The sequence below is a fragment of the Podarcis raffonei genome, chromosome 3 (genome assembly GCF_027172205.1).
Source record: "Podarcis raffonei isolate rPodRaf1 chromosome 3, rPodRaf1.pri, whole genome shotgun sequence".
NCBI classification, from domain to species: Eukaryota; Metazoa; Chordata; class Lepidosauria; order Squamata; family Lacertidae; genus Podarcis; species Podarcis raffonei.
In genome coordinates, this window is record NC_070604.1 from 106,500,492 (window position 1) to 106,528,023 (window position 27,532).

Genomic DNA, 27,532 nt, shown 5'->3' on the forward strand with positions numbered 1-27,532 from the left:
TACTCTCTAATTAGCCATTTATTCCGGGGTGAGGGGGTGGGGAGCAAAACTATGTTCCTAAATCTAGCTTGGTCCCCAAGGAACAAACCTGCCTTGATCCCTAGGAAGCAGACTGTAACGCGCAGCTCTGCCAGTTTCACATAATACGTTGCGTTCTTCAGACCATATCATTGTGTGGGGTGTAGATAAAAAAGGGGGGGATATAAACAATTGCTAGGGGGCTGTAGTGAATTATTACTGTAGCACCAGCCTTTGACCATCTGGTGCCTTCCAGATGTTCGGGACTACCTGATCGGATTTGTGGTCCACAACATCTGCAGGGCGCCAGCTTGGGCTAAGGCTGCTGTAAGTTTGCGGCTGAACTCTCAATGCTTTGGTCCTGGGACTGGAGTAGATTGACGGGGGGGGAGGGGGGAACAGGAGGAGGAGCAGGGATGACCCTTGTGTGGAATGACCCCCTCATGGATGGGGCTAGGCTCCCTTTCACACGTGCACACAAAAAACAGCTTTGTAAAGAGGAGAAAGCAGGAGGGAGTGACAGTGTCGTGGGGGATATGAGGTACAATGTAAAATCAAATCTAACCTGAAAGAATGAGAATGGAGCGGAGGACAGGCACAGCTCACCATGTTCATTCCCTAGTTATACATTAGAACAAAGTGCATTTCTGTGTTCCCTCCAGGGGCTCCCTAGCCCGTCAGAGCGCCTCCTGGCTCGAGGTGAGGAATTCTTCCGCTCTCTTGTGCGCTTCCAGGGCCTTTATGGTGTAGACGTCCTGGGGAAGCTCCGATTTCCGACGCAGCAAAACCTTCTCCTTCTTTATGTCTTTCAGCATCTAGGCACAAGATCCCGCAAGAAGTTAGCAGAGGCTGCTTCTGGGAGCGGTGCAACTCCTCCTGGCCTGGCCCTTCTCTCTGGGGGCTGGGTCTACTACCATCTTTGCCAACCGGGCAACCTCCGGCCCATTTGGACTACAACTTCCATCAGCCCCAGCCGGCCGGACAGGTTGGCAAAGCCCACCCTACTTTGTAGAGTTTACTGGAGGTCAGTGCCAAGGTGATCCTAGCCACTGAGTCAGCCCTAGGGTTTCTGTGCCCTCTTGATGCTGCCTACTGAAGCACCTTCCGGGCCTAGCCTGAAATAAATAATAGACAAAGAAAAGAAAACCAGCGCAAAAATGCCTGTTTGACTAAGTTTCGAGGCCTTTCTATGTGACCCATCGGGCTCTCCTCAAGCTGCACCTCTCACCAGCCCTACTTTGCTCCCTACTCTTAAGTGTTTTTGCCTGGAAGACACGAGGACAGAGATGGGTATATGATCAGGTGTGGAAACCAGCCTGCTGTACGAAGGTGAAATTTGCGTTCACTGCTCCGCCCAGTTTTGCCTCTAGCTCCGCCCACCGATGGCATGTGGGCGCCAGGAGGCTGCCCAGAAGGGAATGTGGCACTCTGGCTGAAAAGGGTTCCCCAAGCGGTGCTATGCAGCCTTTGCGCTTTCTTGCAAAGCATCACCCACCAAGCAATTCCAGCAATGCATGATGTCAAGCTCACATACCGCAGACAGCAGCAATGCCACAGTGGGGAATGAGGAACTAACAAAACTGCACACAAAGCTGACAAGTTAAGAAAGTGAGTCAAGCCACAGGCTACAGATCAACAGAGAGAGAGGGAGAGCAGGCAAATCATAAACAGAATTCAGCATGGAGAAGACAGTCTAGAAGACATCCTATTTTGCAGATGGGAGACACACACAGAGGCTGAGAAGCAAGCATAAAGGCTAACTGGTGAATCTTAGATTTCTTCATTAGGTAGAAATAAAGCCTGCTGTTTCTTTATCTTTTCTGCTTAATAGGCCTGTCTCACAAAGTGGGAAGATTGAGGCTCGGAAATAAGCACTCCAGTGCTCCCACTCACTAACGTATGAGCAAAGGCATTTAACCTGATCGTAAGCATATTTACTTGGACTAAACGGGACTCTGTGCCTGGCATTTGCCATCATAACGCAGCTCTGCATATTGAGCTGTACTTTCTGCCTGGTAGCATTCCCTTCTAACAGCCACAGGGCTGGGCAGGGGTGGGGTGGGCATGTTGGGCTGGCAATGGATGGGACTTCTGTAGTGTCCCAAAGGAGCACAGATGTGCAAGCTCTTCCCAATGCTTCCGTGTGGGAATTTGAACAGGGAGCAAAGGTAAGCAGAATGGGAGCTGGGGGAACGAGGCTGATGTGGCTGGGCAGAGGAATACAGGGGAACTGGCAATCTTCAGGCGCAGAGCAAGTATGCCAGGAGGGAAGCAGCAATCACTAATGGGAGGATCCTGGTGGACGCCCAATTGTGCCAGCCCTGACCACATGGCCATGGCTGATCTGCAGTGCCCTGTGATTTTGTGTAGGCACCACTATCCCACATAGTTCAAGGTGTGACACTGTGAGGAGGGATGATTATTCTGGCTGAAACAGAAAGCATGTGACTTGGCCAATACAGCATGCCAAAGGATGGTTTAGCTGCTCCCTGCCTGCCTTCCCCTCTGCTCCGCTGAGTTTGTCAATTCATGCAAAAACGACTAAGCAAGTCTGTTTGGTTTTGTGCAACTGTGCAGTTCTCAATTTCTTTCTTTCTTTCTTTCTTTCTTTCTTTCTTTCTTTCAGAAAGGACATTGGAAAGAAGCAAAATACACACTAGCGGAGCTTTGGGGTGGGGTGTGTGAGCAGGAAATAACACTTGCACGGCAGACAGTTCTGAGGGCATGGGACAGCCGCTTGCCGAGAAACGCAAGGTTTGGCTTGCACTTCAGCGGTGGTTTAATGAAGAAATGGTCGGATCCTTTGTGAACTAACACCATGCAAACATTTCCAGAGAGGCAGCCGTGTTGGGTCTCTTGTAGCAAAAGCAATAGAGTCTTGTGGGACCTTAACAGACTTGCGATGTTCACTATGGCACAAGCTTTACTCATGCCCACTTTGTCAGCTGCATAAAGCGAAACCTTAGTTGGAAGGTATGTGCTGGGGAAACTGGCATGGTGGGATCGAAATGAGACCAAAAAAAATACAGTCTGTGACAATTAAGTGTTTAAATCTATATTAAACAAGCACAGCGTTTAGCAGACTGGTGTCAACTGCAGAGACTGGAACCTCTGGCAAGGAAACCACAACTGTTTCTTGGGACTGGCTCCCTGGCTCCTTACAAGGTGTTAGCTCAGCAATTGCCACAGACCTCCCACCACACATCTGTTAAGTCTTTAAGGTACCACAAGACTCTGGCGATGGGTTTGACATCATGCAAGTCCCAGCTGCCGCAAGCTGCAGTGTGCAAAGGCCCTCCAATCTAAATGAGCCCAAGACAACTGAGAGCCAGGAATGAAGTCCCCGCCCAGCCTCCCCTCCACTGCCCTCTCTCACGGAGAAAGAGCGGAAGGTAGCCTGAAGGCCTACAGCCTGCCTCTGGAGGTGGGTGGTGAGGTCTCTTATTAGGGAGAAGAGGCTGCTTGCTGGCGAGGAGTTCCGCTGGTCACCAAGAACCCTTCTGCTTTTCACATTACAGAAAAGGACTCCTGACCCACTGGAGGATATAGAGATGAGTCACCTGCACAGCCTCCGTTTCCATCGTTTTCTTCAGTAGCTGTATGTCCTCTGCAGTGGGGGTCTCCGTCTCCATGCAATAAACAGGAGGCAAGGGTGGGGGGGCGCAATACATGGGGTACTGCAAGAACACAGCACATAGAAAAATGGGAACGCAAGCTCAGCAACTCAAGTACTGAAACGCCGAATGTTTAAACACATATATATGTAGGTTAAGTGTGATAAAGCACTGGAGGAAAAAACAAAACCCCTTTGCAGCTCACGCTCTCCCTTCTGTGAAAATGGCACAAGGGATTAGAAAAGGTTAAAACTTTTCTCCCGGTTCCCTGCAGCTTCCATGCGGGATTTCTCCTCCCCCCCCCCCCATTTTCTGAATTTTGTTTTGTCAAAATGGCATTGGTGTCACAAACTCCAATTAGAATGGATTATAAAATTCAGCGTGTCCAAGGTAGTGAGAGGTCTAAATGACCCCAAAGTGGCAAAAACTCTGGTTTTTAACATCACCACAGCCACTTTGCATTTAGGTAAGAGTTGCTAACCATTATTATTATTATTTGTTGTTGCTCCTATCTTCAGGAAGGTTTGGCTTAAAGGGGGGAAAGTGCAGAGGTGCATAAGGTCCTGCTGGAATTAATACTGAGGATTTACTACAGATCCTAGGGAACAAAATGCATTCTACTGAGCGAGACAGCCAGCTCCGTACTGCCTGTACAGACTGGCTGCAGCTCTCCAGAGTTTCAAGCAAGAGACTCCTGGCAACGCAGAGGACTTGAACCCAGGACCTTCTGCATGCAAAGCAGATGCTCTAACCACTGAGCGATGGAGAGCCCTTCCGCTATGGGGATCAGACCAATGCCATGATTCAGTGTAAGAGAGCATTCTATTTTCCTACAAGAGCAGTGCTATAAAATAATATTTCATTTAAAATTTCATGTTTTTAAAAAATGGGAGGGAAAAAATGGGTGGATTCCACTACAAAGTCCTGCCAGCAGAAGCCCTCACAAGGACTTGTGCTTGTGCAACAGGGCCTTTTCCCTCCCCCCCCCCCACACAAACTGGCTTGGGGGGGGGGTTGACAGGACCCCAAGAACAGTGCATTTGGAGGAGGGGAGGTTTGTTTCATCTGGAAGCTGAAATCCTTGTTCTGAGGGAATGTGTGACACTGAATTCCTCCCTAAGGCAGAACGTATCAATTTGGCTTCCCGACCTGATTTGTAAAGCATCACACTTTTTAAAACCGCAAGGCTTTAAAACTGAGAAGCACACAGATGAGCACTGAGCACTTTGAATCTTTCCTAAATCACACTCCTTCTGACACAGATGGCTTATATAAAGCAGGAGCCAGGAACCTGTGACCCCTCCAGATCTGGCGAGACTCCAGATCCCATCAGCCCCAGCCAACAATGTACAAGGATGACGAGAGTTGGGAGTCCCACAATATCTGGAGGGCCACCGGTTCTCCCAGGGCCCTGCAACAGAGTATTTCCTAGCCTGGCTTCACTGATTGTGAGAAGAAAGAGCCCACTTTTATGTTACTCTAGCATCGAGATATAAGGAGCTTCCGCTGAGTAACATGCAAAAGGGCACAGAAGCGTACCTGCAGGCTGTGCTGTTCCCTAATTATGTTTTCTTGATGCTAACCACTTCTGTTTCCAAAGGTCACTGCTCCAGGGAAGGGCCGTAGCTCGGGGGCAGCGGACAAGTTTTCTGTGCAAAGGTCGTTTACGTAATAAAAGATCCTGCTTGTTTGCTAAGATCAATGGCAGAGGCCGTCACGGAATCCTCACAAGAACAGTCAACTGGGCTGGTGAGCAAAAGGGAAAGGGCCTTCTTGGTGGTGGCCTCACAGTTGTGGAACTCCACTACTGTAGAACTACTGAAGACTCCTTTCGGCATCATCCTTCAAACGTGACTCGTCTACCTTTCCATAACAAAGTGCTTTTACACCACTGATTCCCAAGATTTGGTGCTTCCTTATGTTTCTGGAATCTTATGTTTAGTATTCAAAATGGGCATCAATTGCATCTGTGGGGGCTGTGCCCTAAAAGGCAGCAAATAAATGCTATAAATAAAGCAATGGTCCCAGGTTGAATTACTCGCCTTTGCAAGTAGGGGTGCAAAATGCTCTTGGCCTGAAACTCTAGAGAGCTACTTCCAGTCAGCCTAGACCAGGGTTGTCAACCTGGTCCCTAATGCACACTAGTAGGCATTTCAGGATTCTAGGTGGGTGGTAGGGGGTTCTACGGCACAAGCTGAATCCTCCTTCCATCGAGAACTGGTGGGCAGTAAGGAAATTTTACCATCAAGAAAGATGCATTGGTGGGTGGTAGGTATAAAAAGGTTGACTACCCCTGGCCTAGACAATACTGAGCTAGATGAGAGCTGGCTCAGTATAAGGTCCCATGTTTGTTCTAGAGATATCAAAACTTCCCAAGCTATGAAGCAGGCATTTAGTAACCATATTTGAAATGAGCAAACAGAGGTGACAGGAGCTGATTAAATACCTGGATGTTACTTTGCCAGGAAGTGAGAGAGAATTAAACTGTGTGTTTTAGCAAATACCTCGTGGAGACATATCTACCGTCCTCAACAAAGGAACCATTGGTCTTGTTATTTATAATCTCTTATCTTCTGCATCTGACAAGAATTGCCATTTTACAGACGAGGAACTGAAGCCAACAGCAACTCCACCAGGGCCATGCAGAAATTTAAAACCACAGGTCCTAGTGCAGGGACAGCCAACCTGGTGCGCCCTTCAGATTTTGCTGGGCTCCAATTTCCGTCGGCATGTGCAACAACATCTGGAGGGACACAGGTTCCCTGTCCTAGGCATAGTTCAATGCTTATTCACCCGAGCAAAGACATAGAGTTTATCGTTAAGGTAACAAGTTTGTGGTTTGGTAACCTAAGAAAGCACACTACCAAAATATCTTTCCTCTGTTGCTAACAACTATTACCTGAGGATTTTGGCGGGCCAGTTCCTCAATCTTGTGCCACATCTCTTCTCGTTCCTTCAACCTGAACCGTCCTCTGAAGACGAAAAGGAATTTATTTTAGGGTGGGTGTTATTTTTTTTATTTAGACATTTAACCTGCACCCTCCCTCTAGTTAGACTTTTAACCTGAGCCCTCCCTCTAGTGCTCTGGTCAAGTTATGCCATTCTTCAAAACCCAATCAAATGCTCCACATTAAACAGATATATTAAGTAATTAACTGCCTTCCACACATATCAATGTACAAAAAAAATTTAAAATAGCCAAGCAGTTAAAAACACAGCAAACAACAGCAGGTGTGTGTGTGTGTGTGAATGCAAAGTAGACACCCATGGCAGAGACCCATTCATCCAGATGGGAAAGCCAATGGGACAAAAAAAATTGGGATATGGTTAAAAGAGCTATGAAAAAGGAATCTTAAAAAAGAGAAGGGGGTATGACTAGAATAATATTATGTTAAAGTATATAAGGTGGAGTAAAGGACCAAGATAAGGGAAATTAGAGACATAATAAGTGGGAACATATAATTATAAATGAGGTTTGAAAGAGGTTTAGAATTTGCTGAACTTGACGGAATAAAGAGGAACACAAAAAAGGGAGATGTGAGGAGGTCAGGAAAGAGGGATATAGAACTTTGAAATTTAAAAGTGGATTCTTTTTCTTTCTTTATTAAGTGTGTATTTTCTGTTTTTTGTTTTGATTTATGTGATTGTTTGATTTTTATGTTATGTAAAATCCTAATAAACATTTATTTTTTAAAAAAAGGGAAAGCCAATGGGACAAAAATGTCTTCAGTTGGTTTTGGAAACTGCAGACAGCCTGCCTGCTATATCTCAACAGGAATGCTATTGCACAAAAACAGGGGCAGCTCCACTGAAAGCTTTCCTCTTGTTCCGAGTTACTGTGGACTGGGCTTCCGTTATCTTTGGAACTTGCACGAGGCTTCCTGCAGGCTGCCTACCAAGAGGATTCAAATGTAAACACTTCTACCCTGCTCTTTCCTTTTTTAAAAATTAAGATGGCTGAGGAATCGCTCAAGCCGCGCCTCAAAGAGACAAGTTCGTTCCCAGCTGATCCTTTCGCCTCAGATTACTGAGGGACCGCAGTCACCCGATTTACCCATATCTCCAAGCGTAAGAGTCCTCTTAGTTCATGCCCTTTTCATAAAGGAGGCACAAATCCCTAATCTGTGATCTTCCCCTCTTTCTTAATCTTATTTGTGGCACAACCCCAAGGAGCCCACCCCCGCCACTTCCCAAGGCTTTGTAGTACCTCATAGGTCAAGTTCTCCTTTGCACAGAACCGAGAGCTTTGCAGAACTGGGAATGCCAAGTACAGTTAAGCCCTTAAGTCTGGCAGTTTTACTGGGGGCAAAGAGTACCTAACAGGCTCAACCCTGTGCTTGTTCAACTTGCTCTGAAAAGCTTCTGCTTCCAAAAACTGGTTGCTGGGGGTCACAAATGGGTCCTGTTTGCAGGCTTCCCGTAGGCCAGCGTGAGAACAGAAAGCTGGGCCAGATACATCACTGGTGTGATTCAGCAGGGCTCTCCTTGGGTCCTTACAGTGGATATAAATATTTAAGGTAGCCACATGACTCTTCCTTTGTTGCTTTTAGTTTAGAAGCCCTGTTGGGTTCAGTGGAGTTTATTCCCAAGAAAGCATCTACAGGACTGGAGCTCAGCCTTCTCAATGGGGACAGAGCACAATGGGATGGCATTCAGTGGTGGCTTTGCACTACAGTGGTACCTCAGGTTAGGAACTTAATTCGTTCTGGAAGTCCGTTCTTAACCTGAAACTGTTCTTAACCTGAGGTACCACTTTAGCTAATGGGGCCTCCTGCTGCCGTGGCCACACAATTTCTGTTCTCATCCTGAAGCAACCTGAGGTACTATTCCTGGGTTAGCAGAGTCTGTAACCTGAAGCATCTGTAACCCGAGGTACCACTGTACAGTGGTACCTTGCAAGACGAATGCCTCACAAGACGAAAAATGCGCAAGACGAAAGAGTTTTCCATTTTTTGAGTCGTTCCGCCAGACGAATTTCCCTATGGGCTTGCTTTGCAAGACGAAACGTCTTGCGAGTTCTTGCGAGTTTGTTTCCTTTTTCTTAAAGCCGCTAATAGCCGCTAAGCCGCTAATAGCCGTTAATAGCCGCTAAGCCGCTAATAGCCGTGCTTCGCAAGACGAAAAAACCGCAAGACGAAGAGACTCGTGGAACGGATTAATTTCGTCTTGCGAGGCACCACTGTATTGTAAAGCGCTTAGGAAGCATTAGGCAGAGCATCCAATTTCTGCCAATCCTCCTTGCCCATTGACAGCCCCAAACACCTTCCAGAAAAGCTGCTACTGAGGGTTGTGGAACCTTGCAGGACTATAAGAGCCTACAGGGCAGAGGGACCGAAGGTGGTGGCGAACAGTGGCAACTGAGTGCCCTACCTTAGTGGCAACTGAGTGCCCTCCACTAGCACAATGCCACAGCTGGGTAGTTTAGCTAAGGTTCTTGCTGGGCTTAGGAAGCACAGTGTTATGGTAACCCCCGTTCCTTTGAGAAGATTAGCCCCAGAAAGTATCTGCTCCGCCCAGTAACCAACAGGGTGTCTCTGGGCTCCATCTTATCGCCTGTGCTTTCTAACATCTTACACTATGAGAAGTCACATGGCTGCGGTGTCCCCAGAATGTGGCTGGCAGGCTCCTCTGTCTCTTGTTTGAATCCCGACTAATCCCAAGGAAGCCTGTGAAGTCTCAAACAGGTGTCTGGAGGTGGTTTAGAGGTGGCTGAGGGCAAGCAAGCTGAAAGGAATCCAGATACGACAGAGGTATTGCGAGTGCGGAAAACAGCCAAAACTTGAAAGAGGTATACAACCACTCCTGGATGGAATGGTGCTTTTCCCTGAAGGATAAAGCTCACAGCTTGTAAGTTCTTTTGAACTACCTGTGGAAGCGCCGTCAGCGAGGCTACTGCCATGCATTCCACATGGGGCAGCCTTTCAGAAAGATTCAGAAACTTCAAGCGGCTCAGAATGAGGCCACTCAGATGTTGGTAAGGGCCAAGGGGGTCAGAATACGCAGCTCCAATATTACATCAGTTGCTCTGGTCGCTGGTGAATTTCTTTTGCTACTGATATCCCATAGTGCTGCAATGGGGCCACCTGAATAAACCTGTTTGTGCTTTAAAATCAACCCTGAGCCGACTGGTTAAGATCTAATAGGCTAGCAGGCATAATAAACAGGGTGTTCTCGCAGTGGTCCCTCCCCCCTTTGACGAAATCCTTTCTGCCTGATTTGCCTGTGGCTCTTAAAACTCCCATTTCTTTCAGGTAGCTTTGTCTTAAATGTTCTTTAGGTGTTGCTCATCTACCATCGTTTTCAAGGTGTTTTATGTGGACACCTGTGCTGTACCCCCCATGGAAGCTGCTTGTGCCATAGCTTCCATAGACCACACCTGGCAAAAAGCTCAAAAAAGGCACCAGCTCACGTCTGGTCAGCTGCAAACCAGGTTTTATTCTTGAAAACACTGATTTACTCTTTCTGCTTTTACCTCTGGTGAACCACATTCCAGCCATCTTTCAGTCTTTCAGAAGACTCATAGAGGGCTGCCTCAGTATAGTCCTTTCTTGAGTGTCCCAAGTCTCCCTTTTCCAGTCCTGTCTCCTCGGAGGTAAGTCCCAATCCCCAGGGACAGGCAGTTCCTCCCAGAGCTGAGGCTCTTCCCCTTTAAAGCCCTTTGTGGCTTGGGGCCCTCGTATCTACGGGACTGCCTCTCCTCGTATGCCCCGCAGAGGACCTTAAGGTCCATGAATAACCATAGTTTAGAGGTCCTGGGCCCTAAGGAAGTCAGACTATCCTCCACCAGGGCCAGGGCCTTTTCAGTGATGGCTCCGACCTGGTGGAATGTTCTGTCCCATGAGACTAGGGCCCTTCAGGATTTAACCTCCTTCCGTCGGGCCTGTAAGACAGAGCTATTCTGCGTGGCCTTTAATTTGAATTCAGCCTGATCTTTTATTTACCTTCTCTTCCCTCCCCCTCCCCACAGCTGAGACCCCACAGCTAATTCTCCACTGACCTCCTCGCTGGCCCAGGTAGGACCAATTCAGCCAGCTAGCCCTGGGGATTATCTAATTTGTTTTTGAATTTTATTGTTATTCATGTTTTTATACTGTATTTTATGCTACTTTTATATCTAAGTGTCTTAAAGTGTTTTAAATTTGTTGTTAGCCGCCCTGAGCCAGGTTTTTGAACCGGGAAGGGCGGGGTATAAATAAAAAAATATTATTGTTTATTAAAGAGGAGTATTCTGCCTCAATGTCCTTGCCAGGGTTAAATCCAGGGCCATATGCCTCCCCAGGAAGCAGTGGGGCTAGATCAGCACAGGCTGTTAGTATTCCCTCTCTGACTTAGGAGAACAGCATGAAGAGAACTTCCAAAAAGGAATTTCAGCCTGCATTCTCCCAACCTCTGTAGAGACACATAAATAAGCATCCAACTAGCCCAGCCTGTTCTCACTGTGTCTCCATGGGGCTTCTTCTCACTCTCTAAGGCTTTTTATATCCTCCCTCGTCTTCCCAGCCTTCATCCTGCCTAAGGCACAGCAGCTGGGCTCCTTTCTCTGCCATGAGGCAGCTGATGGAGAGCATCTTGCGTTCCTTCTCCCACCAAGCAATGCCCAATTGTGATGTGCTTCAGGTCCCATCAGCCCCAGCCAACATAGGCAATGGTCAAGGATGATGGGAGATTGTTCTCCAGCAGTATTGGGTCCCCTGCCCAGACCCCTAGGTGAGGTAAGGGAAATGACCCCGGACGGTTAAGTCCAGTCAAAGGCGACTATGGGGTTGCAACGCTCATCTCGCTTTTCAGGCCGAGGGAGCCAGCGTTTGTCCACAGACATCTTTCCGGGTCATGTGGCCAGCAGGACTAAGCCGCTTTTGGTGCAACAGGACACTGTGATGAAAGCCAGAGTGCACGAAAACGCTGTTTACCTTCCTGCCGCAGCAGCACCTATTTATCTACTTGCCGTGCTTTCAAACTGCTAGGTTGACAGGAGCTGGGACAGAGCAATGGGAGTTCACCCCGTCACGGGGATTCAAACCGCCGACCTTCTGATCGGCAAGCCCAAGAGGCTCAGTTGGTTTAGACTTGGTAGCTGCTGTCAAGTGGGATGGCCCCACGAGTCGCAGGGTTAGCTGCGGGGGGAGTTTCCCCAGCCACAAGTACTCACTTCTGCTTCTCTGCCTTGTACTGCTGTGTGCAGTCGTCAAACAGCTTCTGGTTCATCTCCATGAACAGCTTCAGTGCATTGTAGATCAACCCATGGATTGTCCTTAAAAAAAAGAAGAGGTGGAGAATGAATTAGAAGGTGGGGAAACTGCCCTTGCACAGAAGAGATTTAATGGACCAGGACAGTAAACTTCCAATACCTGATATAAAAAGGAAGGATAGCTTCAAATGCCAGGACACACCCATTTATCCCCCACTACCCCTAAGAAGACCGACAGAAATCTGCAAGTCAGGGTGGGGAACCTGTAGAACTCCAGAGGATATTGGAGCCCAACTCTCATCAGTCCCAGCCAGCATGGCAAAAGGAGCGATGGGGGCTGGAGTCCAACGGATCCCCCATCCCAGTTACAAATTGTTGTCATGGTTGAGAGACAATGGAGTGCGCCTCCAGGGGTGAAGTCAAACCACTGCATTAGCAGCACCCAAGTGACCTCCCTGGGGTGCAAGCCTGGGCAGTGTATATGGAGGCCAACGCGGCATAGTGGTGAGAGTACTGGACGAGGACCTGGGAGACAAGGGTTCGAATCCCCACTCAGGAGTTGCTGGAAGGAGGCGTACAAGGCACCATCCAATCATCCTAGGGACTCCACTCCGGATTTGTGCAGGGTTTAGTCCTTAAGGACTTTTCTTCTTCCGAAGAAATCCCATAAGGCAGTGGAGGTTTAGGATCAAGAGTATTTCTTCTAGATGGGCTCCCTTCCCTAGTTGATCCGCAGAGTGTTCGCACTTTGCGTAACAGACCTCAGCAACTCAGCATTTTGGCTAATCTACTTTATTTACATATAAACACACATGGAGCACTGCAACATGGCTCCCTCTCTCTCTCTAGAATCAGACAGCAAAGAGAAAAAGAACAAAGGACAATAGTCCCACTTCACAGAACACAGTAACACAAACATCCTGTCTCCGTCACTTCCCAATCTATGGAGTCAAAACATACACCGTCATGTGAAAGACAACAATCCCATGACTGCAATCATGGAGCAGGAATTCTAACATTGAGACCCATCGGCTACCCTCGCTTGGTTTAGCTGGCCAATCAAAGCCGTTTCCCAGAATATGGCCATTACTGCATGTTGACAGCTTCTAGGAGCCACAGGTGAGAGCTGAGTGCAGTGCGGGGACCAAAGGTGGACAAACCACATAAAACTCCCAGTTATAAATGATCTGGTAAAAAGAATAGACTCAAGGGGAGGCAACCTATTTCATACGCCCATGCATATTGCTAGCAATCATCGTCATCAGAGCCCTTTTCTTTCTCCCTCCGCCAAACTTTGCATGAGCGGCACCAATAGGCCGTGGTAGAAGAGCAAGGCGGAGCTCTCTCAGTTGTACTTCCACTCATGCCCAGTGCACACAGAAACAACCTACTTGTTCCAATGACTTTTGGAATTCTTGTAGAGTGCCGGGAACATGATGGGGAGAATTTTGGCTGCATTGTCACTGATCAAGCTCATGATGTATTCATTGTTCCAATAGTACAACGCCCTCTCGGCCACCTGTACAAATAAAGCAAAACATAACTTCTGAAACAAGAGAGACCTTTTAAAGGGGGAAGCAGGTAATGCAATATGAAGGTGAATTAACAAAAACCTAGGGCCCTTATCACAAGCAGAAACAAATTCATTCTATTGTCTGCTGTGCAAGCCACATCTGGAGTACAGTGGCCTGTTCTGGACACCACATTTTAAGGAGGACATTGACAAACCAGAACACGTTCAGTTGAGGGCAATCAGCCCAATGAAGGATAGCTGAAAAAGTTGGGTGTGTTTAGCAGGATCGAGAGGAGATTAAGGCAAGGCATAATAATGACCTTCCAGTATCTGAAGGACTGCCACGCAGAGGAGGGAACATCAACTTCATTATCTATTGCTCAAGAAAGCAGGACTAGAATGTGTGCAAATAATTTCAGCTAAATTTTGGGGGGAACTTCCTAACGGTAAACACAGTGAGATCATCTGAAGTGGGCCACTACACTGATGAGAAAGGTGTACTTTCCAATTGAGCTAGCTATAAAAACTTTCCCTGGATAATTGCTCATCTTGTGCACCAACATGCTTCAGAATTTCAGCGTTTCCCTCTGCATTTGAACAGAGACTAGAGCTGTTGCCAGCATCCTGAGTTTCGAACCTACCTGGAAGTGTGGGCTGGAGACACACTTCGCCAGTTGCCTGAACAGGGGTTCCATAACCTTCACAAACTCCGAGGGTTCAATGACATCTAATATTTCTTCCAGCTCATTCAGGAACATCACCTCCTTGGGACTGTGTGTTTTTGGCCAAAACTTCAGCAAGCCCATAATCACCTGAACAGATGAAGAAACGAGATTTTTATGAGCGTTAGAGAAACAAGCAGGAACATTTGTTGGTGATAGCAACAAGAATTTTAAGTCTGGAAGAAGAAAAAATTGCCAATAGTGAAATCCTGAGGCCAAAAGATAGCAACTTACCCAGGACCTCTACCCTCCAAGCTTGTTTTTTTTAAATGTGAATAATTAGTCAAAAGGCACAAGATATAGTGTTGATTTACTTAATGTGACATAATTAGTGCACATACAGATTTTTGAGAAATTTTTGATTTCTGTTGAAAGTTATTAATCATCACACACAAGGTGAAGAAGGGGAAGAGAGACGAGGGCACAAGTTTGCTATCTGCCTATCTGTATAACTCCAAACCATTGTTTAGTGTTGCATCTGATCATATCCTGCATCTCACACTGCATTCCAAGAGGAATCTACAACAAGGGGAGCATTTCATAAGGAGGTATGCTGGTTTCAATGCAAAGCTAGAAATCTCTAGCTGCTTCTGTGCTGTTCAGCCCTGTAAGCTTCAATTAGTTTCATGAATCAACTATGGTTTTAGTTGTTTATAAATGAAAAGGCTGTTTTTAATCGAGGAGTGAAATTTAACCAGAAATCCTAGTAAGATTAATCTAACCAGTAAGAACTTGGGACATACATTGTTTTGTTTAAAGAATGCTTTGATTCTGGTGTGTGTCTGTCACAGGAAATGGCAAATATTCCATATGACCTTCCCTTCTGGTAGCTTTTGCTTATTGCACTGGAAGTTTGCACGCTTTTCTTAAAGTATCTCAAAAAATGCAGCTTGTATTAAGGTTTTAGAAACCTATAGGTTTCAGAAATTGATTAAATAATAAATCAGTTAAAAGGCAGGAGGTTGTTCGCCTAAGCATTCTGCAACTGGTTTACGCCCTCAGTGCTTGTCTATGAATGCTTATCTTGCAGTCATCCTCTTGACTGCTTGGAAGAGAGATCTGCCTTAATTTTTAATCTGGCCCAGAAATTAATATTGCTGCAGAATAGTGTGTGAAGCAAACGTAATAATGCGAGGTCAGTCACATATTTATCACTGCAACTTTAAACAAGGTCTGTGTTATGCAAACGCGCTCCTCCCCCAGCCCAATTTCAGTCGCTCTACTTATGACTTAACACCAATTTCGTAGAACCTGGAACAACAGACAAATCAAGTAATCTAAAGACAATCTGCTGCACTCATTACACTTGTCAGCAGCGCTAACTGAAGTATCTTTTTACCTAAGCTTCTACGCTTTCGAAGAACGTGCCAAGAATACTTTGCAGCGGCCCAGCCTGATTTTTTCCAGGGCGTCAGTGCAATCAAAGTTCAAACCACAGATCAAAGAAGGCAACAATGCGGTTTCAGGAAGGACGGCAGAATGTCCTAAGTCACAAGGATCCAAAGGGCTTCTGGGAAGTGCATTGCCAGGCATGGCAAAAAAAGACCAGCCAAAGAGTGGTCTTGATCTACAGGGCGGCAATTTCAAAAGTCTTTTAAGGCCTTGCGCGCCATTTTTCTGGGTTCCTCCTCTCTCCTGCGGGTGAGGGGAGCACCCTGTTGCAACAGATCAATAAAGATCAAGCTTACTAGCTGCTTTGCTTCTCAATATTCTCTGGTTGGCCTCTGTTGTTCTCTCCTACCAATAGGGAACCTATGTAAGGACTCTATATGGGCTCTTGGATACCCCATAAGGGAAAAGGGCAATTTTTGTTTACAACACCTATTCTAGCTTTCCTGATTTGGGTCCACATATCAAAACCAGCAGTAATTCTAATAGGAGCGCACTGGATCTTTCACAATTCAAATGGGAAGTATGAGGAATGACTTAGCCGCACACAGTTTTCTGAAGGGTTCCTACATGAGAGTCACAGCCACCTACTCATTTATGCAGCCTTATATGGTATAACTATACAATAGTAATAGTTAGCACTGCAACAATCAATGCAGATCTCCATGTGCTGCTTTTCAGTTAGAAAATGTGCCCTTCTTTCGGAGTGACTTTAGCTGTGTTTTCCTCAAAGTTCTATTGTATTTTGCAGAACTTGCACACCATTCTTTCGAAACAGAAGCGCCTTGTGTTTTCAGTGTTCCTAAATGCTTCGCTTTTGGAGCACACAGAACAAGATCTTCTTCGGCGTTCTTCCCAATGCGCTTCTCCAGAGTGACCCTAGGAGTCAATATTCAGGGGCTGACTCTCCTCTCTTCACTCTGATTGGCTCCCGTCAGCAAAAAAAGGGTGAAAGGGCTTCTTAGTGGCTAAAAAACCTCCCCTTTCATGCTGATTGATGGCTCTAGGATGCTGGTGACAGGGATGGCTGCTGCAGAAATAGTAACATGTCTCCAACTCCCATTGACACCACACCATTACACCTCTGTTCAGTGTCAAGTTCCCTATGCTTTTTATGTTCACAGGGCAAACTACTTTTAAGCCAAGTTCCCTATGCTTTTTATGTTCACAGGGCAAACTACTTTTAAGCCATTTGTGTTGATGGTGAGATAAGCTTGCATTGTTTTGCCACCGTCATAAACTCCACAGTACAATAGGTCAACAGCGCAGAAGCGGTTTGAACTTTGAAAAACCAACTTAACTCCTTATTTACAGAATGTACACACTGGACTTTCTTTTCTGCCACATGAACAGCCCTCAAGAGTATTTACAACCATACAAACAACACAATAAAAACCAGTAACGTGAAAGAAGTGAATGATGTTTACAAAAATAAATAAATAAATCACCCAGCACTCTCAAAAAATAATCAAAAACAAAATTTAAAAAATCAAATCGGGGTCACTAAACAGTATTCGCAACCCTCCTGAACAAAAGAATGCCTCCTCAGATATTGTACCCTGAGCCCATTTATGGTTTAAATAAGATCCATCACCCGCAATCTGTAATGGACTTAGAAATTAACTGCAAACATAGATGCATAATCTTACTTATATGCCTGCTTTCCAGTTTAAACCAGGCTCAAGGCAGCTTACAACATGCAAAAAACGCATTAAAAAAGTAGTCAAAACAGTAAATAAAATATTAAAAGATGTACAATTGAACGATTTCCACGCAAATCACAAGGATCTAAAATGAAGATACAAAAGACCGGTAGCAAATAACCCCCTGCCACAAGCAAAAAAACAAACCAACAAAAAACCCAAACAACACCCCGGCCACAAAGAGTGAGCAGCGTCAAGGGCACCAGCAAGATCTGCAATATAATGAAGATTGCTGCCGTTCAAAGTGCCAGCCAGCAAGGTCTGCCTTCTCTAGGCTACTCCATTCCATCACACTTACCTCCGCTCCCCCCCCCCCTTTATTTTCCCTCTCCCATTAAAGTCTGTGCTCAAGCAAACGCTGGGTTTTCCCCAAGCCTGCTGACAATTCTCTTTTGTGAAAGCGTGGTCTCCTTTTGGCTAGGTAAGGAAAGGCACTCAGAGAATGAGTCCGCCATTAGTATACAGAAATCTCCGAAGGCCGCATGTGCACCATGCATTTAAAGCGTTGTCGTATGTCATTAGTCATGGTTTCCCCCTAAAAAATCTTTGAAAGTGTCATTTGGTTACAGGTGCTGAGAGCTCATAGGCTGACCCCTATTCCCCTTACGGAGCTACAATCCCAGGAGTAGTTTAACAATCAATCCCTCTTGGCAGGGAATTCTGGGAATTGCAGTGCTGTGGGGGGAATAGGGGTCACCTAAGAACTCTCAGCACTCTTAATTGTAAAGATGGAGCGTCCTATATGCATTACAATACTGTGACACCAGATGGCGCTGTGGTGTCCCGCCTTTCACCAACGGGATTTCCCTGTATGACATTTACAACGCATTTAACTGAATCGCTTTCTTGAGCCTAGGGCTTGCCAATCAGAAGGTTGGTGGTTCGAATCCCCGTGACGGGGTGAGCTCCCATTGCTTGGTCCCTGGGCTCCTGCCAACCTAGCAGTTCGAAAGCACGCCCCCAAAAAGTGCAAGTAGATAAATAGGTACCGCTCCGGCGGAAAGGTAAACGGCTTTTCCGTGCGCTGCTCTGGTTCACCAGAAGCAGCTTAGTCATGCTGGCCACATGACCCGGAAGCTGTACGCCAGCTCCCTCGGCCAGTAAAGCGAGATGAGCGCCGCAACCAGAGTCGGTCACGACTGGACCTAAAGGTCAGGGGTCCCTTTACCTTTTAAATCCACCCAGTCTCAGAAGCCTTTTTCCCCTCCAGAGATTACTGTCTCCTAACATCTCTCAGCACCCTTAATGAACTATAGTTCTCAGGATTCTTTGGGAGAAGAAGTCATGACTGCTTAAGGTGGTATGGTCCTGCTTTATACAGTGCAAACAGGGCGTAACAGCAGCAGCAGCAGCAGTGGGAGGTTTCCATACGAAGTTTCCAAATATTCTTCCAAGGCAGCCCCACCCAGAGGGAGCACTTACCGGTTCGGTCAGGCTGCTGTCTTTCTCCAAGAACTGCACCACACAGTATGCCAACTGCAAGGAAGAGCACAGTATAGTCAGAACTCCAGGCACTATGGAAACGGCAGAGGCAGGCAGAACTTGTGTGGTATCTGAAAGTATTTATAACCAGCCTTCTGATGAGATGGCGCAGATGCAAGTCAGCTGCATCCAAGCCCACAAATCCAATGCTGCAAGCCTGCGCAGTTACACGAGGGTTCAGTTCCCTAGAATTGGTGAGATTTATTTCCGTGTCAAGAGAAAGTCGTCCGATCGCACCACTTCCATGTTTGTACATCAACTGAAAATAGGCGCCTTGAACAGCTTTAGAAGGGGATTAGAGTCCCAGAGTATGGTCTGGGGCAGGAATGGGGAACAGGATCCAGCCAGACCCCCTAAACCCCACCCTGCCAGCTGAAAGGGGGTCAGCCACCTTGGAAAACCCTTTGGTATCAGTATGCAGAGATGAAATTTGGAATGAAAGCAGCGCTTCAGAGGCCTCGCTCTCAGGGAGCCCCCACATGCAAAGGAACAATCAGGAGCTCAGTTTAAGCTCCCGATTATTCCTCTGTAGCTGTGTCCTCACCTGCCCCACACCTGATGTCAGGTGCATGGGAGAGATGAGCATGACTGGGGGGTGGGGAACAGCCTGCGGGCAAGAGGTTCCATGCCTCTTGTCCGCCACCCGCAGAACGAGTCTGCCCCTGCGGCTTGATGGAGGTAGAAACTGTCTCTCATGCCTTGTTACACTGCTGTTTCTACGGGGATATACGCTCGGTATTTATTACCCCTGCTATGCAAAAATCTCCAAATGAATCCGAACTTCAATGTCTAAAATCCCTGGTAGAGGACAAGGATCCTGAGATCACGTTAAGGGTAGCCAAATTCTGTGTGACTGCCATAAAACTTAAGAGAACAAACTGTGCTATCATAATGATTAAGGCCTTAAATGATAATTTTAGGTTATATGTTAGTGACTAAGTTTTAATTTATATATTATTTAACTGTTGCTATATCTGTATTGTCCCTGTTATACCTAATTGAAAGTTCAAATGTATCCCTATTGTGTTTTATGACTTCCTTGATATTGTATGTGGGCTGGAGCTGGTCTGTGACCGAAATAATAAAATTCATACTTGTCTGCCACCTTGCAGAAGCTAAGCAGACCTGTGTTAGGTCACTAACTGTATGGAAGACCACAAGTACGTGTCGCTGTGGGTTCTGTGATGGATGAAAGGCCGGATACAATTGTATTTTAAAATATATATATTTTAAAATACTACAAATTCATGGGTTTATCACTATGATTGATATGTCTGTATGCCAACCCCAGGTTCAGAGACAGAAAAATCTCTCAATACCAGCTGCTGGGGAACCCAAGTAGAGAGAGTGCTGCTACTGAATAGGACGCTGGACTAGATGGGCCTTTGACGTCATCCAGCAGGGCACCTCTTCGGGTCTTAAACCTGCCTGTCATTTTATAGCGAGCACAACACACGTTGACTGAACGTGCTTCTTACCTGGGGGTGGTAGACGCTCAGAGATTTCACTTTGTGCAACGGCAGCAAGACCCGGATGAGGAACATCTTGTGCTCTTCCTTCAGGGGCAAAGCAAATCCATTGATTATACTGAGGAGAAGGGAGAGAATAGTAAACATCCAAGACTCGCACCGTCTGTGCATGTTTGCATGTGCACAGAGCAGTTCCCAGCCTCCCCGCCTTGCTGTTGTGCCTCATCGTCAGGATATCCTGCAGGAAACATCTGCAATGCTCCCAGGGACTCAGCTGCAGGGTTCATACCATGCTTTCTTGAAAAACTCTTAAGCAGAAATGTGTGTACGTGTGTGTGTAAATTTCACTTGACGGCCTAGCTAGCAATCACCTATTGAGGCTAAATCCTGGTAAGACAGAAGTACTGTCTCTGGGGGACAGGCAGCTGTGGGGGACTCCCTGGTCCTGAATAGGGTAACTGTGCCGCTAAAAGACCAGGTGAGAAGCCTGCGGGTCATTTTGGACTGACAGCTGACCATAGAAGCACAGGTTAATTCTGTGTCCAAGGTGGCTGTCTACCAGCCCCATCTGGTATGCCAACTGACACCCTACCTGCTGTGCATTGTCTCACCAGAGTGGTACATGTCCTGGTTATCTCCCACTTGGACTATTGCAACATGCTCTACGTGGGGCTACCTTGGAAGGTGACTTGAAAACTACAGCTAATCCAGAATGCGGCAGCTAGACTGGTGACTGGGAGCGGCTGCCGGGACCATATAACACCTGTCCAAAAGGATTCATATTGGCTTCTAGCACATTTCCGAGCACAATTCAATTAGGACCTTTAAAGCCCTACAATTAGGACCTTTAAAGCCCTAAACAGTCTCGACCCTGTATACCTGAAGGAGTGTGTCTACCCACACCATCCAGCCCAGACACTGAGGTCCACCTCCGAGGGCCTTCTGGCAGTTCCCCCACTGCGAGAAGTGAAGTTATAGGGAACCAGGCAGAGGGCTTCCTCAGTAGTGGCAGCCGCCCTGTGGTAAAAGGTAAAAAACCCCTGGAGGATTAAGTCCAGTCAAAGGCGACTATGGGGTTGCAGTGCTCATCTCGCTTTTCAGGCCAAGGGAGCTGGCATTTGTCCACAGACAGCTTTCCGGGTCATGTGACCAGAGTGCCTAAACTGCTTCTGGCACAACGGAACACTGTGACAGGAGCCAGAGCGCATGGAAATGCTGTTTACCTTCCTGCCGCAGCGGTACCTATTTATCTACCGTATTTTTCACTCTATAGGACGCACTTTTTCCCCTCCAAAAAAGAAGGGGAAATGTGTGTGCGTCCTATGGAACGAATGCAGGCTCCTTGGCTTCAGCGATAGCAATGCGAAGCCTCCGAAGCGCAGAGGGAGCGCTCCTTCCGTGCTCCAGAGGCTTCGCGTTGCTTTTGCTGAAGCCTGCAGACCGAGAGGGGTCGGTGCGCAGCGGGAACTCGCGCTGCACTCCGAAGGCTTTGGGTTCCTTTTGCTGAAGCCAGGAGAGCAAGACTCCTGGCTTCAGCAGAGAGGGAGAGCTGCCCAGCGCCCCTTCAGCCAAGCGGGAGGAGAAATGGAAGGGGCTCCGTTTCTCCTGCCGCTTCGCTGAAGGGGTGCTGAGCAGAGAGGGGGAGAATTTTTTCCCCTTGTTCTCCCCCTCTAAAACAAGGTGCATCCTATGGTTGGATGCGTCCTATAGAGCGAAAAATACGGTACTTGCACTGGCGTGCTTTCGAACTGCTAGGTTGGGAGGAGCTGGGACAGAGCAACGGGAGCTCACCCCGTTGCAGGGATTCGAACCGCCAACCTTCCCATCGGCATGCCCAAGAGGTTCAGTGGTTTAGACCACAGCACCACCCGCATCCCTTCCACCCTGTGGAACCCCCTCCCATTAGATGTCAAGGAGATAACTAACCATATGACTTTTTAGAAAACTTCCAAAGGCAGCCCTGCATAGGGAAGTTTTTAATGGCTGATGTTTTCTTGTGTTTTTGATATTTTGTTGGGAGCTGCCCAGAGTGGCTGGTTAACCCTATCAGATGAGCGGCATATAAATAATAAAAATATTATTATTGTTCCTGCCAAGGAGCCCCCTACAGAACAGGGAGGGAATAATAAAGAGAAAGGTGTACCCCTTACCTCCCTAAAATCTCTAGCAGTTCTGCAATTCCGTTATGGTGTTCTGTCTCATAAATAAACCTGAGTAGAGAGAAGCAAGTGTCAAGTAGAAAACACAGGCTGGCTACACGGGAACAGAGGCTTGTGCTCTCCACCCCCAAAATAAAAATGCTCCACATTCTGTCCCTGGTGGGGAGCAAGAAATTTGTAGCCATAAGGAGCACATCTGCATAGATTTAGTCGCTGTGTTCTGCTTTCTAAAGTGGGGAAGGCAAATAGGTCTGGATGTTTCTGGACAAGGAATTCCAACGACTGGGGGAAAGCATGGCGCAGACAGGGTGCGGCAAATAGGAGCGACAGGGAAGGAGAGGTTTGCAATGGGCCCTGAGATGCTTGCCCTGATCCTGCCATCAGGTACCATAACACCCAATCTTCCCTGCAGCCTTGTGAATCAGAAACTCCCCAGCCAGCACGGCCAATGACTGAGGATGCTGGGAGGGGTCATCCGACAACATCTGGAGGTTTGCAGGTTCCCTGTTCCTGTTCTCAGTCACTCGTAGGTCTTCCATCTATTTATCTAATCATTGTTGGAGTTAAGAGGACTACATGAAACTCCAAGGAAATGCAGTGCAACCGCTCAAATTAGGACTGTATTTACCTGTAAAATATGTTGTTGATCTGCCGCCTTATATACGCTCGGAGGCCCAAGAATTTCCCATAAATCCTATGCAAAATAGTCTTCAGAAAGTCCCGCTCTCTGGGATCTTCACTGTCAAACAGGTCCAGCAGCTGTGGATGGAGGATTTAATCACTCTCTTGGGCACTCAAATCCAGCACTAACAGATTCTCCCCACCCCACCTTCTGCTGGAGCAAAGGAGGGGCACTGGGGCTTCGTCCATGCTTTTCCCTTCATTTCAGCAACCGTTTGCAGTGAAATAGCTGCTGGAACAAAAAGGGGGGGCTTCTTTTGCTGCCTGCTAGTGCTTTGAAGTCTTGACTTTGGGACTGCAAAGCACTAAATGCCCTAATGTCATTTGTGATGCCAGCTGATTGCCCTGCCCCAAACTATCAAATTTTGCAGGCGTGGCAGGTCCTGATAAGGATCCGACCCGTGAAGCCAGAATGATTCTCTGCCCCTAGACTCAAAGGAGATCAACTCATACTCAGAGAGTAACTCCGCTGAAATAAATGGGCGTTAATTTCAATAGGTCTACCCCAAGTATGACTTAGACTGAGACACCACTACAGAGAAGGCTCTCTCCGGTATTGCCATATACGGTACCTCATGAAATGGTGGAATTTGGAGAAAAGCATCTGTTAATACATAGGTAATATAGCAAGAGGTGATCACATAATATAATATAATATAATATAATGTGTGTGTGTGTGTGTGTGTACATACATATAAGTACACACACACACACACACACACACACACACATATCCTGCAATCAAGTATTTGTTCACTATGCATTCAGACACCTCCAAGGGTATCATAACCAAATTTGGTGTGATGGTTGATGAAATCAGCCAGCAGGGTTTTTTTTTGTTTAGGCTTGGATGCAACTGGATGCCATTTTGAATCAAGATGGCGGACTGAGAGTGGAAATCAACAGAATTAAAGTCAGTGTTCCATCAGTGCAAGGATTATCTCCTCACCTGCCAGTGTACCCCACCCAGTAAATCTGGTCTAGGGGCTCCTCCCCCAACCCTCCAGAGCAGATTTCTGGGGAAGGGCGCAGGGCGTGTGGGTGCGTGCAGGGGAGGTAAGTTCCACCGCACAAAGATAAATCCTTGTGGTAACGGAATGAGTGAACTGGGTACCAACCGTATCTCTTTGTTCCCTTTCCCCCCCTGACCCATGAGACTGGATCCTGCCATTACCAATTTTCTGTTTCTATTACACTGTTTTGCTTCTAGTATGGGTTCCCCCAACCTGGGGAGAAATTGCCCAGCCAACTGGATCCCTCCCCAAGGTCACCTGTTGGCTCCACCTCTTCTCTATCCTGTCCTGACCGGCGGCTCCCATGCCATTTTTAAATATTAAGCCGTTTAGAAATCCTTTGAAATAAATGCCAAGTTAGGAGGAAGCTGAAATTACTTACTGACAATACAAACTTCTGGTCAATATATTTCTTGGCTATGTTTGGTTGGAAGTCTGGGGATTCCAGGAACCTCAGAAAGAATTCATAAACCAGCTAAGAAGGGAGGGGGGAGGGGGGGAAACAGGAAAAGGATTATTTGTAAGTATAAGACTGGTTATTCGTATTGTGTACCTGCTGCAAATACAGAGATGCAGAAGTTGTGCCCCTTCAGCCAGTTAAACCACAAAAAATGGTCAAACCTATTTGAAGAACAGTTAAAGCCCACTGACAACAATAAAAATTGAACAGATTATCCATTGGGTTTGGGTGTGGCCTCATCCCTGCCAGTTAATAGATTGTAGCAGAAACTGAAAATAATTTCCAGAATGGAAAGAGGAATGCTTTCTTTTCTTTCTTTTTTTAAAGAATTGAATGGCTTTAGCTTGACAGTCCTTCTAAATGATAAAGGAGATGACAGAATGGGAGACAGGACAGAATGGGAAAAGATTCTCCGTGGCTTGCGAAAGCTAAATAAAAAGAAAGGAAGTACATAATATCAGAGAGATGCAAGAGCAGATTGGCACAGGAAAGAGGAGCCAAAATGATGTCTCTAGAGGAAGCTTTTATCTTTATTTCCCCTGCCAGCGGGAGAACAGTCGTGTCACAGGACCTCTGAGAAAGAAGACTGCAGAAATGCAGACAATTCATCTCAACAGGAGCCTAATTCAGTGATTAAAGACCTACATTATTCTGCTGGTTGGAGAGGCCCTTCCACAGCAATACAAAGGGACCAACAGTGGGACCCATGCAGGTTTATTTGGAAGCAAATGTGCTCCTGGGATAGCTCAGTTGGTAGAAGATGAGACTCTTATTAATCTCAGGGTTGTTGTTGGGCAAAATTGCGGGGCGGGGGATGGACTAAATGACCCTCGTGGTCCCTTCCAACTCTATAATTCTGTTTCAAGTCTCATCAACATACTGCGTAGGACCAGTTACAGAAAGGTAGCCGTGTTGGTCTGCCATAGTCAAAACAAAAAATTTTTTCCCTTCCAGTAGCACCTTAAAGACCAACTAAGTTAGTTCTTGGTATGAGCTTTTGTGTGCATGCACACTTCTTCAGATACCATGGAGAGACCTGGTCTGAACAAAGACATTGGATTCTTATCTCATTATACATGACAAAGCCATTTTTCACCTTCTCACCCCTTGCTTTTTCCTGTAAGACCTATTGCAGTCGTTAAGAGTCGTCAACAGGCTCATCACAGCTATCTGCCAATCACCCATTCCCACCACCCTTCCGAGTAATACCCCTCCCCACCTTCTCACTATATAGAAGGATCTGGCAACTTCTGTTTCAGTGTATCTGAAGAAGTGTGCATGCACACGAAAGCTCATACCAAGAACTAACTTAGTTGGTCTTTAAGGTGCTACTGGAAGGAAAAAAATTTTTTTGTTTTATACTGCGTAGGAGCTTAAGAAGTTGCCTTATGCTAAACCTTGGTCCTTTGAGCCCAGCACCAACTTGTTGTTGAAGAAAGCATATAGTATTCTGTTAGAATGGGAAATGAAAGACGAGGAGATCAAATCAGTTATTATTAAATGGGTACAAGATAGAGGACATAATATACAATTTGAGGACTGGGAAAAGCTGTGGAAGGTAGACTTGAAATTTACAGACTGTTCTCTTTTGAAAGAAAATTATATGAAAATGATGTATAGATGGTATATCACACCAGTAAAAATGGCAATAATGTATAGAAAACCAGGTCAGATACATGTTGGAAATGTAAAGAAAAAGAAGGTACTTTGTATCATATGTGGTGGGAATGTAGAGAAGTTAAAAAAAATTGGGAGATGAAATATAACGAATTGAAAAAAATGTTCAAAATGACATTTGTAAAAAAAAAACCAGAAGCATTTTTGTTAGGGATTTTAGGACAAGACCTGCCAAGAAAAAGCAAAGAACTTATTCATGTACGCTACAACAGCGGCAAGAGTCTTGCTAGCACAAGGATGGAAGAATGAGGAAATCCCAACGAAAGAACAATGGCAGGAAAAATGGATGAGCTATGCAGAGTTGGCAAAGTAAACTACGTGAGGACAACCGTGACTTCAAGGAAGAATGGGAACTTTTTACAAACTATCCAAAAAAACAACAAAAGGATTTGGACTCCTGGGCAGGTTTTGAATAAACATCCACAAATTTATTAGTAGAACGTATGATAGATAAGGCAATGATATGTACAATTTTACAACATGCAGAGAATAACATGTATAAGCAAATCAGAGAGGGGAGCTGAGGGAAGTCTTTGGAGAGTGGGAGAGGGAGGGAGGAGGGAAAGGGGGGATTTAATTGGTTATATTGATTTATAATTTGATTTGTTAAATTTGTTCAATAAAAATGTTTATTAAAAAAAAAGAAGTTGCCTTATGCTAAACCTTGGTCCATCGAGCGCAGCACCAGCTGGCTGCTCCTCTCCAGAGTTTCAGGCGAGAGTCTTCCACAGACTTATTTGCAGCTGCTGGGGGTTCCGCCTGGGACCTTTTGCATGCAAAACATTGCTCCAGCACTGAGCTCCAGCCCTAGCAAAAGCCAAGGTGACCAGGACATCTCAGAGGCAGTAACCTCCATGGGCCCCACCTCCTAGCCACAAAATGTTTAAACAACAATGGCTGGTGGAGGAAAACCACTTTGAACTTAGAGCCAGTGTGGTGTAGTGGTTAAGAGCAGTGGACTCGTAATCTGGTGAACTGGGTTCGATTCCCCGCTCCTCCACACGCAGCTGCTGGGCTAGTCACACTTCTCTGAAGTCTCTCAGCCCCACTCACCTCACAGAGTGTTTGTTGTGGGGGAGGAAGGGAAAGGAGAATGTTAGCCGCTTTGAGACTCCTTTGGGTAGTGATAAAGCGGGATATCAAATCCAAACTCCTCTGTCTGGGGAAAAATCAGCATGCTCTCTCCTGCTCCCTCTTTCAGATCCTAGGAGCTTATGCCAAGTAGCTGCTCATTTCACATATAAGCTAGTCACTGGTTCTCCATCGACCCGAGAAAGAGACCAAGCAGGGCAGGGTGTAAATGAATATGGTGCAGCTGAGGGCAGAGGTGAGTGGCTGTAATCTGTCCTGCGTAGGAGACCGACTAGGAACTTTGCTAGAAGCCTTGAGTTCCATCATGTACGAAAAGCAAGATTTAAATTATGATTATTTATTAAATTTACTA

At 46.4% G+C, this 27,532-nt stretch overlaps 1 protein-coding gene across 2 annotated transcripts in view; it reads right to left on the bottom strand.

The window, feature by feature from the left end:
* Positions 1-27,532, bottom strand: part of PPP2R5D (protein phosphatase 2 regulatory subunit B'delta) — a 59,105-nt gene continuing 31,573 nt past the window's right edge. The window contains exons 6-16 of one of the 2 annotated variants that reach the window (XM_053383436.1): positions 24,334-24,426; positions 22,886-23,016; positions 22,249-22,308; positions 20,108-20,216; positions 18,570-18,623; positions 13,975-14,145; positions 13,212-13,339; positions 11,782-11,883; positions 6,532-6,604; positions 3,579-3,695; positions 1-833 (exon numbers count right to left, since the gene is read on the bottom strand). In XM_053383436.1, the coding sequence (XP_053239411.1) occupies positions 696-833; positions 3,579-3,695; positions 6,532-6,604; positions 11,782-11,883; positions 13,212-13,339; positions 13,975-14,145; positions 18,570-18,623; positions 20,108-20,216; positions 22,249-22,308; positions 22,886-23,016; positions 24,334-24,426 (1,176 nt within the window). In that variant the 3' untranslated portion in view covers positions 1-695. The remainder of the gene's footprint in view (positions 834-3,578; positions 3,696-6,531; positions 6,605-11,781; positions 11,884-13,211; positions 13,340-13,974; positions 14,146-18,569; positions 18,624-20,107; positions 20,217-22,248; positions 22,309-22,885; positions 23,017-24,333; positions 24,427-27,532) is intronic. The other variant, XM_053383437.1, reaches the window with a different exon arrangement.